General features: G+C 48.6%; 1 protein-coding gene across 1 annotated transcript; it reads left to right on the top strand.

Moving 5' to 3' along the window:
- The first annotated feature begins 3511 nt into the window (after nt 1–3511).
- On the top strand, nt 3512–5558 carry ATP6V0C (ATPase H+ transporting V0 subunit c). The gene is made up of 2 exons (XM_031060476.1): nt 3512–3697; nt 4718–5558. The coding sequence occupies exons 1-2, from the start codon at nt 3564–3566 to the stop codon at nt 4920–4922; spliced, it is 339 nt and encodes a 112-aa protein (XP_030916336.1). The 5' UTR covers nt 3512–3563; the 3' UTR covers nt 4923–5558.
- Nucleotides 5559–11244: the final 5686 nt, after the last annotated feature.

Below are 11244 nucleotides of genomic sequence, written 5' to 3'. Positions count from 1 at the left end.
CTGCTTCACCATGGTGGGATGTGGGAGGAGTCCCTGGCTTTGAATGGACCAAATGCTACTGGAGTGTATGTGGCTGGTTCTGAGCCTGTTCCTGGGCTGAGCCTGTGTGAATATGTCAGCTGGTGAAACTGGATCTGTGCTACTAGATCTCCTGACTTGGAAGGCTCCTCACAGCCTCTTTCTGTATCAAGGGAGTGACTTGCATCTGATTTAATTGCAAGGTTACTCTTCTTGGTGTGTGACCTGACTGAGCACAGTCAGCTGCTGGAGCTGGAAAAGGTTGGTTCTGATACTGGGACTGCCCTTGATCTGAAGAGCAGGATGCTGGCAGAACCCTGTGGAAAGCTGTGGCAGTGGCAAGAGTACAACCAGTCTTCAGTCTTTGACACTACAGCCTATCTGGCAAGTGTCTGTCTAGTTTATACTTGATCCTGGAGCTGCACAGCCCCACTCCCTCTGCTGTCACTTTTAAAGGGACAGATATGGTGAGGTGCCATGCAGCATATCCTCAGCCCAGAAGGGAGGGCATTTTGCCCCCAGGAGCAGTACATAAATCAACTCTGGGCTGTGAGTTCAAGGAGTAAATAAAGTATTTCACAAGGGGGTTACCCCTTGAAACAGGATCACTGGGAGTACATGGTCTTGAGTGATGTGCATTGCAACTTCTGTGTATTGTAACATCATTGAACTTCTAAATGGCACAATTCCTGGTTAGAGACCAGCATGGATTGTCTCTGGTGAACTAGATAGGTGAAGTGCTTTTTGACCTGCCAGGTAAATGTTTTGACAGGTCTACCTCTTTAAAGGTAGTGTTTGGAGCTTGCTTGGCCTGCATGTTAGAGGTGAGGGAGCTGGATGAGCTGACACAGAAACCCAGAGTCCTGGTGTGTAGCAGAGGTACAGCTCTTGCCCCATTTCCAGTGTCTGCCACAGAGCTCTCCTCAAACCCTGTTTAGCAAGATTTTGGAAAACACATCCTTCCAATCGATCAGGGATATTTAAATGTAGCATATGAGTATATGTGCTTCAGTTGTTTAGAGCTGCTGCAAGGTAGATGTGAAGGTGTGAAGGAACATTGTCCAGAGTGTCCGTAGCCCAAAACTGAGTGGCTGTGCCACTTAGAGGCATGGTGGGAAGCAGGTATTGTCTTTGCCACCTTCCCTGTAATGCTGAGATAATGTCAAAGATACAAGGACTACTTGCCAGACTAGTAAAGCTGCCTTGTAAGGTGCTGGAGATGTCTCTTGGTTGGGGTGGTGGTAAAGGCTTCCTTGGGAGCAGATGTGCCAAGCTCTGAAGCTCTGTGTGGCCACCAGTGGGAGTTCAGTAGAGTTTCAGTGACATCTAAGACTGTCATGTGAAGACTGGTAAACATAGGCTTTCTTTCAAACTGTATCTAAAACAAATTCAAGGCATAAGATCTGGCCTCTTCTGGGATTTTAACTGGGAACTGACAAACTCGTGCTGCACTGCCCCACCACAAAAGCTTGAGCAAGCTGACTTTCTTGTAAGTGGGGTTACAAAATCACCTTCTCTAATCCATCACTGCATTAATTGCAACACCCTCAAGTAGCTTCATGCTTTTGGAGGAAGTGATGCCTGATAAAACTTTAAATAGTGAACTTCCCTCATAAGCCTCTGCATTTTTTTGAGAGGGTTGTAAAAGATTGCGGACAGGAGAAGTGGTTTCTGCTAAATTCTGTACCCAGAGTAGCCAGTGGAACCAGGATTCAGGCTTAGTTCCAGCTCTTAGAAGGTGCTTCGTCCAACAAAAAGGTTTCCTAGTTCAAGTCAGTGATTTCTTTCTAGAGCTCCTAAGGGCTAGACCCTAAACAGAGCCATCACTGAAATGGCTGATTAAGTCCATGTGCTCATTTCCAGGTTCATCTTATATTTGCAGATAGAAGTTGCTCCTGGCTCAAGCTTCCTAAGTTGGGTTCTAGTTCTGAATAGCCCAAAATAGCCCTTTACATCACTTGGTGCCAGTCAAGGTTCAAGAGCTTTGCTAGCAGAGAACAAATTGGTAGTTAATGAGACTTTCCCTTCAGGTTTTTGTAACTAAAACTGAACTTCCTTTTGAGAATGAATCTTGTGTTAGTGCAGCGGTGCTGCTTGTATGAATGGTGTGGGGTTCTAGTGCCAAGCCAGGAGGATGACTACTCCAAATATGGGCTTTATGGGAGGGCTGAGTGAGAAGCAGGGAAGCATGTATCAAAATACCTCCCAGCAACTCTTCAGGACAAGCTGCACAATCTCACGCTTTAATACTGGTGTAAGGCAGTGACACATCTTTGTGGAACAAGCAGGTCTCCCTTGGAGAAACCTTAGTTTTCTGTGGGTGGAGCAGACGTAACTATTAGGTCTCAGAACAGTACAAAGACTTTAAATGCCCACAGTTTAAGTACACTCCAGCAGTGTTTTAGAACAGATGCAAGAACATTTTCTTGCCAAATAGGATTGACCTCTGAGGTCCATATGCCTGTCTCCGCTGCTTCAGGGACTTATTCCTGGCTGGCAGTTGACATGCATATCATCTCTGAATGATGGTGAATACAGTAGGAAGCTGTGGATTTCCAGAGTACTCCCCAGTAAGGCTGAAAGGAATGATGTCTTTTCAAGTACTGCAGAATCAAAGAACGATGTATTTGAGGAAGTTTCTGTGAGACTAATACAAAGTTTTCAAGGCAGAAGTTACTTAGGGATAGAGCTTTGGACTCTTCCAGCAGGTCTTGGGTACAGCTGATAAACCCATCACCCTGTGCAGGTGTCTGCATGCTCAGGTGTTGACAGAGATGATGAGTAAACCTTAGGTGTAAGGTGGTTGTGGTCCTCTATAAACTACAAGCCAAACTCTCCTTTGTGGTTCCAGTGGCTGGATTGACAAGTGTTCAGACTGGAATCCTTCATAGGTGAGGTCACTCTCTCCATGTGCCAGAACCTTTCTTCAATGAATGACGTGGAGCAGTAATATTTGAGTTGATTTCTATCTCCGTGTGTCTGATGAAGCTGCAATGGCACATTTAACTCCAGAGCCAAAGCATAGGCAAATGGCTTTTTGTGGGAGAATGGGCCCCACAAAGGAGATTGTGCAGCTGAACTCAGTTCAGGTGGCCCAGCTCTCAGCTATGTTCTGCTGGGGTAAACAGATGTGCTTTGTTGAGCCTTGCAGTGTGGACTCTGGGAGGACACAAACACTGGAGTTCCCCTTGGGACTTTGGATTTTGGCCCCTACGGAGGGGCATGGATGGCTGCTGGGGGTGTGCCCTGCTATGAAGCTGGCCTGGGAAGATGTTCTGCTATCAGTTGTGTTTGAACAGCACCTCTTATTCATTTTTGGAGTAGGACTCTGGGTAGGTCACTTCCTCATCCCTTAGGGGAGTATTCCTGGCTGTCATGTGACTGTGTTAGTTTTGCATAATCCTTCCTTGTGCTGACTTAGCTGTTCTAACTGCAGCCTAGTGAAAGAAATGGTATTTGGGGATATGTGTAATGCATTTTTTTTTCCTCTTCCAGCCTTGGGAGCTGCATATGGAACAGCAAAGAGTGGCACAGGTATTGCAGCCATGTCTGTCATGAGGCCTGAACTGATCATGAAGTCCATCATCCCTGTGGTCATGGCGGGTATTATAGCAATCTACGGCCTTGTAGTGGCAGTGCTCATTGCCAATGCCCTCTCACCTGAAATCACGCTATTCAAGTAAGTTGCTGCATCTGGCAGTTCTGTTTCAGACTGTCCTGTCACTGTTTGATGCTCTGTGTGGGGGTGGTTTTGGCTCAAGGCCCCTGGAAGGGCTGGCAGTGCTAAATGTGCTTGGCTAGGCTTTGGAGCATGGGCTGGATTCCAGCTGTCCTGTGAGATGCCTCAGCCCCAGTGGAGTTGGCTGTACTGGCTGTCACAGATCAATTGGGCATCCCACTGCTCATGTGGTGGGGCTATGGCTTGAAAGAAGCCTCTCCCAGGCAGCACTGGGAGAGGAGGCAAAGCTTGTGTCATGATGCCAGACTCCAGACCTGGATGCACAGGTGTTTCCAAAACTGTCTAAATAGATCTGCTGTTGCCTGGGAGATCCAAGTAAATAATTAATATTGCTTTTGCTGTGGTAAGTCAATCCTTGAGCTATACATTGGGCCTCTAGCAGCTACTGTCTGAAACTTAGTCTGTTCTTGGCTTCTGAAAACAGCTGGAACTGGTGTGATTGAGCCCTCTTGGAATTAAACAATGCTGCTGAAGTGACATGCCTCTGTGCTGCTGTAGAGGCTCTACCTATGAGCAGTGTGCTTGGCCTAACAAGACATGGTCTAAAACAGCAGATACAAATTGTCCTTTGCAATTACCAGGTGAGCAGACACTGATAGGGACTGCTCCACAGGACGCTCTCCTTCTTGGAAAACCAGACCATTCCTGCCCAGCTTCTGCAGTGCAAGACACCTGAATGTGCTGTGGCTGGAGATGAGCAGCTACTAACAGGCTGCAAAGTACTGTGGGACAGGCATTGCTGCAAGTGCTGTTCTGACATCATATTGAGCCTGCTGGTGGCCAGATGTTCACATGAACATCAGGTGAAGATCCTTCACTGCTGCCTATCTTTTAAGTATCAGAGTTAGGAGTGTCAGTAAGCATTGCTTTGAGACACATTGGGCTTGTTGAATGAGTTAGGGGCTTAAGACTGGGTGTCTTGTTCCTTGCCACTGAAATTCTTCCATCTCTGTCCCACAGGAGCTTCCTTCAGCTGGGCGCTGGCTTGAGCGTGGGTCTCAGCGGTCTGGCTGCTGGCTTTGCCATTGGCATCGTGGGCGATGCAGGTGTCCGGGGCACAGCACAGCAGCCCAGGTTATTTGTGGGGATGATCCTCATTTTGATCTTTGCTGAAGTCTTGGGTCTCTATGGCCTCATTGTTGCCCTTATCCTCTCCACGAAGTAAATGTTGCGGTATGATGTAAAGAGATGTAACAAATCTACGTTTAACAAAAAAAAAAAAAAGCTCCAGAATGAAAATGGTTTCTCCAATGTGTACAGTTGTCCCAATTTGGTAGTTGATCTCTTGTAAATGCGCAATATATGTTAGTGACTCGTCTGTCCTGTGTGTACTTCAATATTAACTTGGATGGGTTGCTCCAGGCCTGCTGCATGGCTTGGGGTGGCCCGTGTGCAATTTTCCACCCATTGCTGTTAGTATTTTATGTATAAATATGAACTAGAAATGTAATTTTTTCTCTTCACTGGATGTTTATTTATAAAAGACTTGACATGTTCATACATCTATGGAGCAAGGATTTTCAATTTCCCATGCTATATATATTAATCTTATATATAGGTAGATTACACTGTGGGGTAAATTGTAAGTGCAGAGAATTCCTTGGATGTAATTTTGATTCTAAAGATTGCTGTAGTGTCCTGGTATTGGAGTATGAGAATTTTGTGTTTTATTACAGCAATTGTCCGAAACACTCCCGTGTTTCAATAGTAACTGCGTATGCTCCGGCATCAGTCGTGCACCCAGTGTTGGGTTACAAACTTCTACCATGTTTCCAAATAAAACTTCCTCACTACATTGCTGTAATGAGTCCCTGGCTCTGATTTCCAGCTGTTGCTGCTCCTTTGGGAAGTGGGTGAGGTCTCTTGAGGCAGGCAGGTTCCTGAAGTGACTGGGCAGCATGCCAGAGTGATGCTGCCAGCTCTGCCACAACTTTCCCTTTCTCCTGGGCTGTGGCAGTGTGGTTCCCATCTGCTGCCGTGGGCCATATTCGTGGTGAGCAGGGATGCAGGGCTGTGCTCACCCTGATCACACCTGGCTCGGTGTGGTGCTCTGTAACCAGGGGTCAGGGAGCTGCACCCTGCGCCAAGGGCCAGGGAGAGAGGGTGCAGGCTGCAGCCTGTGACCAGTAGAGGAGCTGCCTTGTCAGGAAACAAGCAGCCTGTCCTTGTGCTGGCCCTGCAGAAGCTGAGCTGCTTGGAAGCTCCACTGTGAATAGTAATTGCCTCTGAAATACCTCAACAATAGTCTCATCAACAAAATGGCTTCAGTCAAGAATTTGTATTTTTATCTTATAAATCACAGGACCATTTGAGCTGGGAGATTCTGGTGCTGCAGCTGCTGAGTGCTGGAGCAGCCTCTTCTGGCCTGAGGATTTGAGTACTGCCAATCTTATATGGGAAATATGTGTTGGACCCTTTCAGTGGCAAAGCCAAAATGTTACTACTCAGACACTTGGTGCTAGCAGTGCCTTTGGCATCAAACCAAGCTCATGTATTTGGAGGGGTGTTTCACCTGGTTGGGAATGAAAATACATATGTGTGTTTCACCAAGGTACCTGTCCAGTGAGTGGTGCAAGTACCATGAAGAGCTGTGGCCAGAACATAAGGAATTCACTGAAGCTGTTTGGAGCTTCTAACCTGGCAAGGGTGTTGCCCAGCCCAGGCCTGGTGCCACTGTGTGCACCTTCAGGGCGTTCAGGAGACTATAGCTATGAGCTGGTTGTCCCGTCAGGGTCAGCAATAATTATTAACAAAGAATGGGCTTATTTTTTGCTGTTTGCTAGAACACTGATCTCTATGCAGTCACCTCTCAGTGGGCTGATGCTGAGCTGGTTTTGCTTGGGCAGTGCTTCACTTTGTGGCAGTCAGTGTGAGATGGTGGTGGGGCTGTACAAAGGTGTAAGCTGACTGAAGGAATATCCTGCATGCCTGCTGAAGCAGTGGCTGGTAGAAGGAGAAATTCCTGACCTGAATGGTTTCAGTCATTCTTTTCATCAGCAAAAGTAGACTAAACCTCTGAATTAGGCTTTCCCCAGGGGTCATAAATGTTTATGGAATCTGTAGGTTAATTGTCTCACACTGACTGTAGAGGGGGCTTTCCTGGTGCAGTGTGACAGCTTGCAGCTGAGGGGTGAATCCCAATCCCAGGCTCTGGAGAGGATGCTGCATCCAGCTTGCAGTTCTGCTGAGAGGAATTGAATTTGGCAAGTCAAATTGTGTGAAAGGCTAGGAGAGGGCCCTGTCTGGGGTTGCAGATATGCTTAACATTTGGTTCTAGCTTCTGTAAGGGGACCCTACTGCCAGTCTTGCATTTAAGAGAGCAGGTAAGTGCTCTTATCTCCAAAAGCAATAAGCAATTGAAAGGCCCCCAGTTCCAAGGTACCTTAAGGTCCCTTGTAGGTTGGTGACATCATGCAGAGGCAGTTAATAGGACCAGAACGAGTTCGGGGAAAATCCCTTCAATGGCATTTTGCTTCATGCCTTAGAACGTGAAACCTTAGTAATTAATATACCCATGCAAGAAGAATAGAGCTGGGGTGAGCATGGATTGGGGGAGGATCACTTTGTGCCAAGTACCTGCAAATACACCCAGAGTCAGATTAACATTAGTCTGTAGTGCCTCAGCCATGACATGTGATGCTCTGAATCCTCTGTGATGACTCCCGGCTGAAAACTCCCATTTCAAGTCCTTTGCTGGTACTATTGCATCAGCACATTTCTCAAGTGACTCGTGGCATTAAGAAGATGAGGGACCTTTGGGGTTTTTGAAATTCTTTTACTGCCAGGAGCATGGCAGATCAGAGGGCAATCCCAGCTGGCAGGGATTGACTTGGTGGTCGGCTTGGAGGAGGGGAAGGGGGTGGCTGTGCCGGCACAGCCATGGTGCTTTTGTGTTCTGTGCGTGGCTGGGAGCACTGCAGTGAGTCAGCCCTGCGGAGAGGAGAGGAGTAGGGCCTCTGCAGCAGCACCACCACAGGGACAGGGCCATCCACAGTCAGTGCAGGCTCTGGGAGGTTCAGGACCAGATGCCAGAGCTGCCAGCACAGACAATGCCTCCACAGAGCCTGCTGACCTTGTTCTTTGTTAACCCTTTCACACTGTTTTTTGTTTTTTTCCAAAGGCGGCAATTTTTGTTTTCACTGCTGTTGGAGAAGCATTTTTCAGTACCAGCATTTTATCTGTGATTGCTCAGCGATTGGCTTTCCTGGGGAGAATTGGTTTGCAGAGAAGCATAGTAACCTGGAAAAGAAAAGCTTTGGAGAAATAAAGACCTTGTTATGAGAAACTGATCCCAGAAACCAAGTTGCTGTTTTTAATTACAGAGTAACAGCAGAGCTAATGACGACAGCTCTCAGTAAACCTTGTTTCCTTCCCAGGCTGGCCGTGGGATACTGATTGTAGGGCGTTCTGATGTTTCTAGCCGGCCGTACTGTCCAAACCATCACTGTGCTCAGGTGAGAGTTACTTGTCTCTGATGCACAGGACTTGCAACCTCTGGCCTTAGTTTTACAGCTATTAACTATCTTTTTCTCTTGACATGATTAAATTAAACCCAGAGCATATTCTTTGCAATACCACTTGCCCTGAAGGGGGAATTTTCTGTTTCACGGTCAAAGGATTTTGTCCCAAAATGCTTCTCCATTTTTGTTCCTGTTAAAGCTAATAAATGCTGTTATTTTTTCTTCAGTGAGCTCCTGAGAGACACAGCTTTGCAACTTGTATCAGTGGTTTTCAGCCAAGCTGGTTCTTGTGTCACAACACAAAAGTACACAGGGAAAAATCCTGCCCTTATAGTATTTAAGGGCTGAGGCTTTTGCACCCACACTGTACCCACAAGGTACCTACAGACCCCTGACAGCTCTCTCTGACCTGAGACCTGAGAGAGCACAAGCTGGGCAGGATGCAGCTCCTGGAGGACTGGTGGCTTGTCTTTCCCATTTTCCTTTTGCTGAGGAACGAGCTGGCCTCAATGCAGGATCAGGTTTGGCTCTTCAGGATTCATCAAGGGGATACCAGGGACTGTGTAAGTTCCAGAGCCTTTTCTGGCACTTTGAATTGCCCCGTCTGTGCTGTTACACCTGCGTTTTCTTCCTTTGCCTTTGGCAGAGGGGAAAAGGGTGACTTGAGTGGCAGAGAGTGAATTCAGCCACCCTCTTCTAATGGCTGTCTGCATGAGGTAGGCTAAGGACAAACCTTGGGAAATCATGTATATTCCCAAGACTGGCAGTTTGTTCTAAGCAGCCTCCATGGCTCCTGTGTGCCTTGGGACAATTTCTTACACATCTTTGTGAATGCCTGTGAAAATCAGAAGACAAGGCTGTATTTCAACAGCCCCTCATGCAGCAGCAGTGCTGGCCCCTGCCGCACTCCTGCAGCTGCTCCATGTGCTCCCCAGCTCCTCCCAAGTGCGCAGGTTCAACTGCTCTTGCTGCCAGGCGGTGAACCTGATTTGGGAATTGAGCCAGATTAAAAATAACTCAACCTGAAGAAAAAAACCCCCACATTTGCTAAAGAAAATGCAAGCAAAACTACAGCCTGTGATTCCTTCCGCCTGTTACTGGGGCAGTGGAGAGAAAGAATATGGAATTATTTTTAGGGGAGTGTGCAGTATTGGCGATGCAAGACAGGGCTAATTTAATGCTGAGAAATAAAAGGAGAACATCCAAAGGATTAAGACTTTAGCAGAACATGCCATAAGCTGGGCTGGATGATATACCTGCAGCCTCCAGGAGCAGATGCCCGTTGCTTGGCACAGGCTGTTCGCTTCTCCCATCAGCACAGACAGGAGGTCTCAGCACTCTAATCCAGGCTTGGGACTGGCAGCCTGAGGATCTATGTGGCTGAAGGGTTCTGAGGTGAAGCTCTGTCACTATTCCAGGTGGGCTCAAGGCAGGATATTTATGGTGGGTGTTCCTATCTCTGAAGTTGGTATTTGCCTTTACCTCGGCATCTCTTCCACTGCCAGCTCAAGTTACTGTCACAGCCCTGTCAGCTTGTGTGTTCCTGGGGAAGGGACCTGTTTTGGCCACAGGCAGTTTGGGTGCTATACGCGCCTTCTGACATCCAAATTCGATTTAGCAGCTTGGATGGGCCCTTCTTCACAGACAGATAAGCAGGGCTCAGAGCTGTTTTTAGAATTCATCTTCTCAACTTCTGATTTAGGGGTCTCCTCATCTCCACCTGTATGAAGCTAAAAATCATTCCCAGCAATACAGTGCTGGGTGTCCCAGATGTGCATAATTTCATGAGGAAAACCTTACAGCTCATCCAGTTCCACCCCCTGCCATGGGCAGGGACACCTTCCACTATCCCAGGTTGCTCCAAGCCCTGTCAATCCTGGCCTTGAATACTTCCAGGGATCCAGAGGCAGCCACAGCTGCTCTGGGCACCCTGTGCCAGGGCCTCAGCACCCTCCCAGGGAACAATTCCTTCGCAATCTAACCCTGCCCTCTGGTAGTGAGAAGCCATTCCCCTTGTCCTGCCCCTCCGGGCCCCTGTCTACAGTTCCTCCCCAGGTCTCCTGGAGCCCCTTTAGGCCCTGGAAGGGGCTCCATGGAGCCTTCTCTTTTTCAGGTGAAACCCCCCCAGCTCTCTCAGCCTGGCTCTAGAGCAGAGGGGTTCAGCTTTTGAAGCATCTCTGTGGCCTGAAACCATTCTTAGCCTCAAATTCCAAAAACAGTGCTGCACATTGTTTTCCTAGCCTCAACCAGCATCATTCCCATCTCTTGCTTTCAGGTCCCTTTCCCAGCATCCTGCTGACAATGGGAGCAGCTTGTAGCATGGATAAGCATTGACATCATGGAATTATAAGCATGGCTCAAAACCTAATAAAAATCCAACTACAGGCCAGACGGGGATATTACATTCATACACAATTACATCCCCCATCACTTTTCTTTCCTAGGAGAGATTCATCAGCAGTGCCAGAGCCTACATCACCTGGGTGGAACCATGCCTTGCCAGCTTCCCTTGGGTACATAGGGGCTAGTGGGCCCAAGGTGTCACAATGAGGATCTTGGGTTGGAGGTCTCAGGATGGGTTCTCAGCATGAGGTCTCACAACGGGGTCTAGGATGGCGCTCTCCGGATGGAGTCTCACGATGGATGGGGTGTCAGCATGGCTTCACGATGGGCTCTCATGACGGGGGTTCAGGATGGGGTCTCACGATGGGGTCTCATGACGGGGGTTCAGGATGCGGTCTCACGAGGAGGGTTTCCGCCGCCGCCCTTCTCAAGATGGCAGCGCCCTTCCCGTGATGGCGGCTCTCCGGGGCCGGTCACGTGCCGCAGGGCGGGTGGGGAATCCTGGCACGTGCCGAGCGCGCTCACGTGACAGGGAGTGGGCGGTGCTTCGGGGCGAGGCCGCGCCCAGGCCACGCCCCGGTGCTCCCGGGGTGGGACAGCGCCCCGGGCCGGCGCTCCTCGGGTGCTGCGGCGGCGCCCGCCCGCCCGGCCCCGTGGGGCTTATTCCTCACAGCGTCGGCTCAG

The sequence above is a fragment of the Geospiza fortis genome, unplaced genomic scaffold (genome assembly GCF_000277835.1).
Source record: "Geospiza fortis unplaced genomic scaffold, GeoFor_1.0 scaffold114, whole genome shotgun sequence".
In the NCBI taxonomy this organism is placed as follows: Eukaryota; Metazoa; Chordata; class Aves; order Passeriformes; family Thraupidae; genus Geospiza; species Geospiza fortis.
The sequence above is the reverse complement of the archived record's forward strand: the minus strand, read 5'-3'. Positions and strand labels throughout refer to the sequence as shown.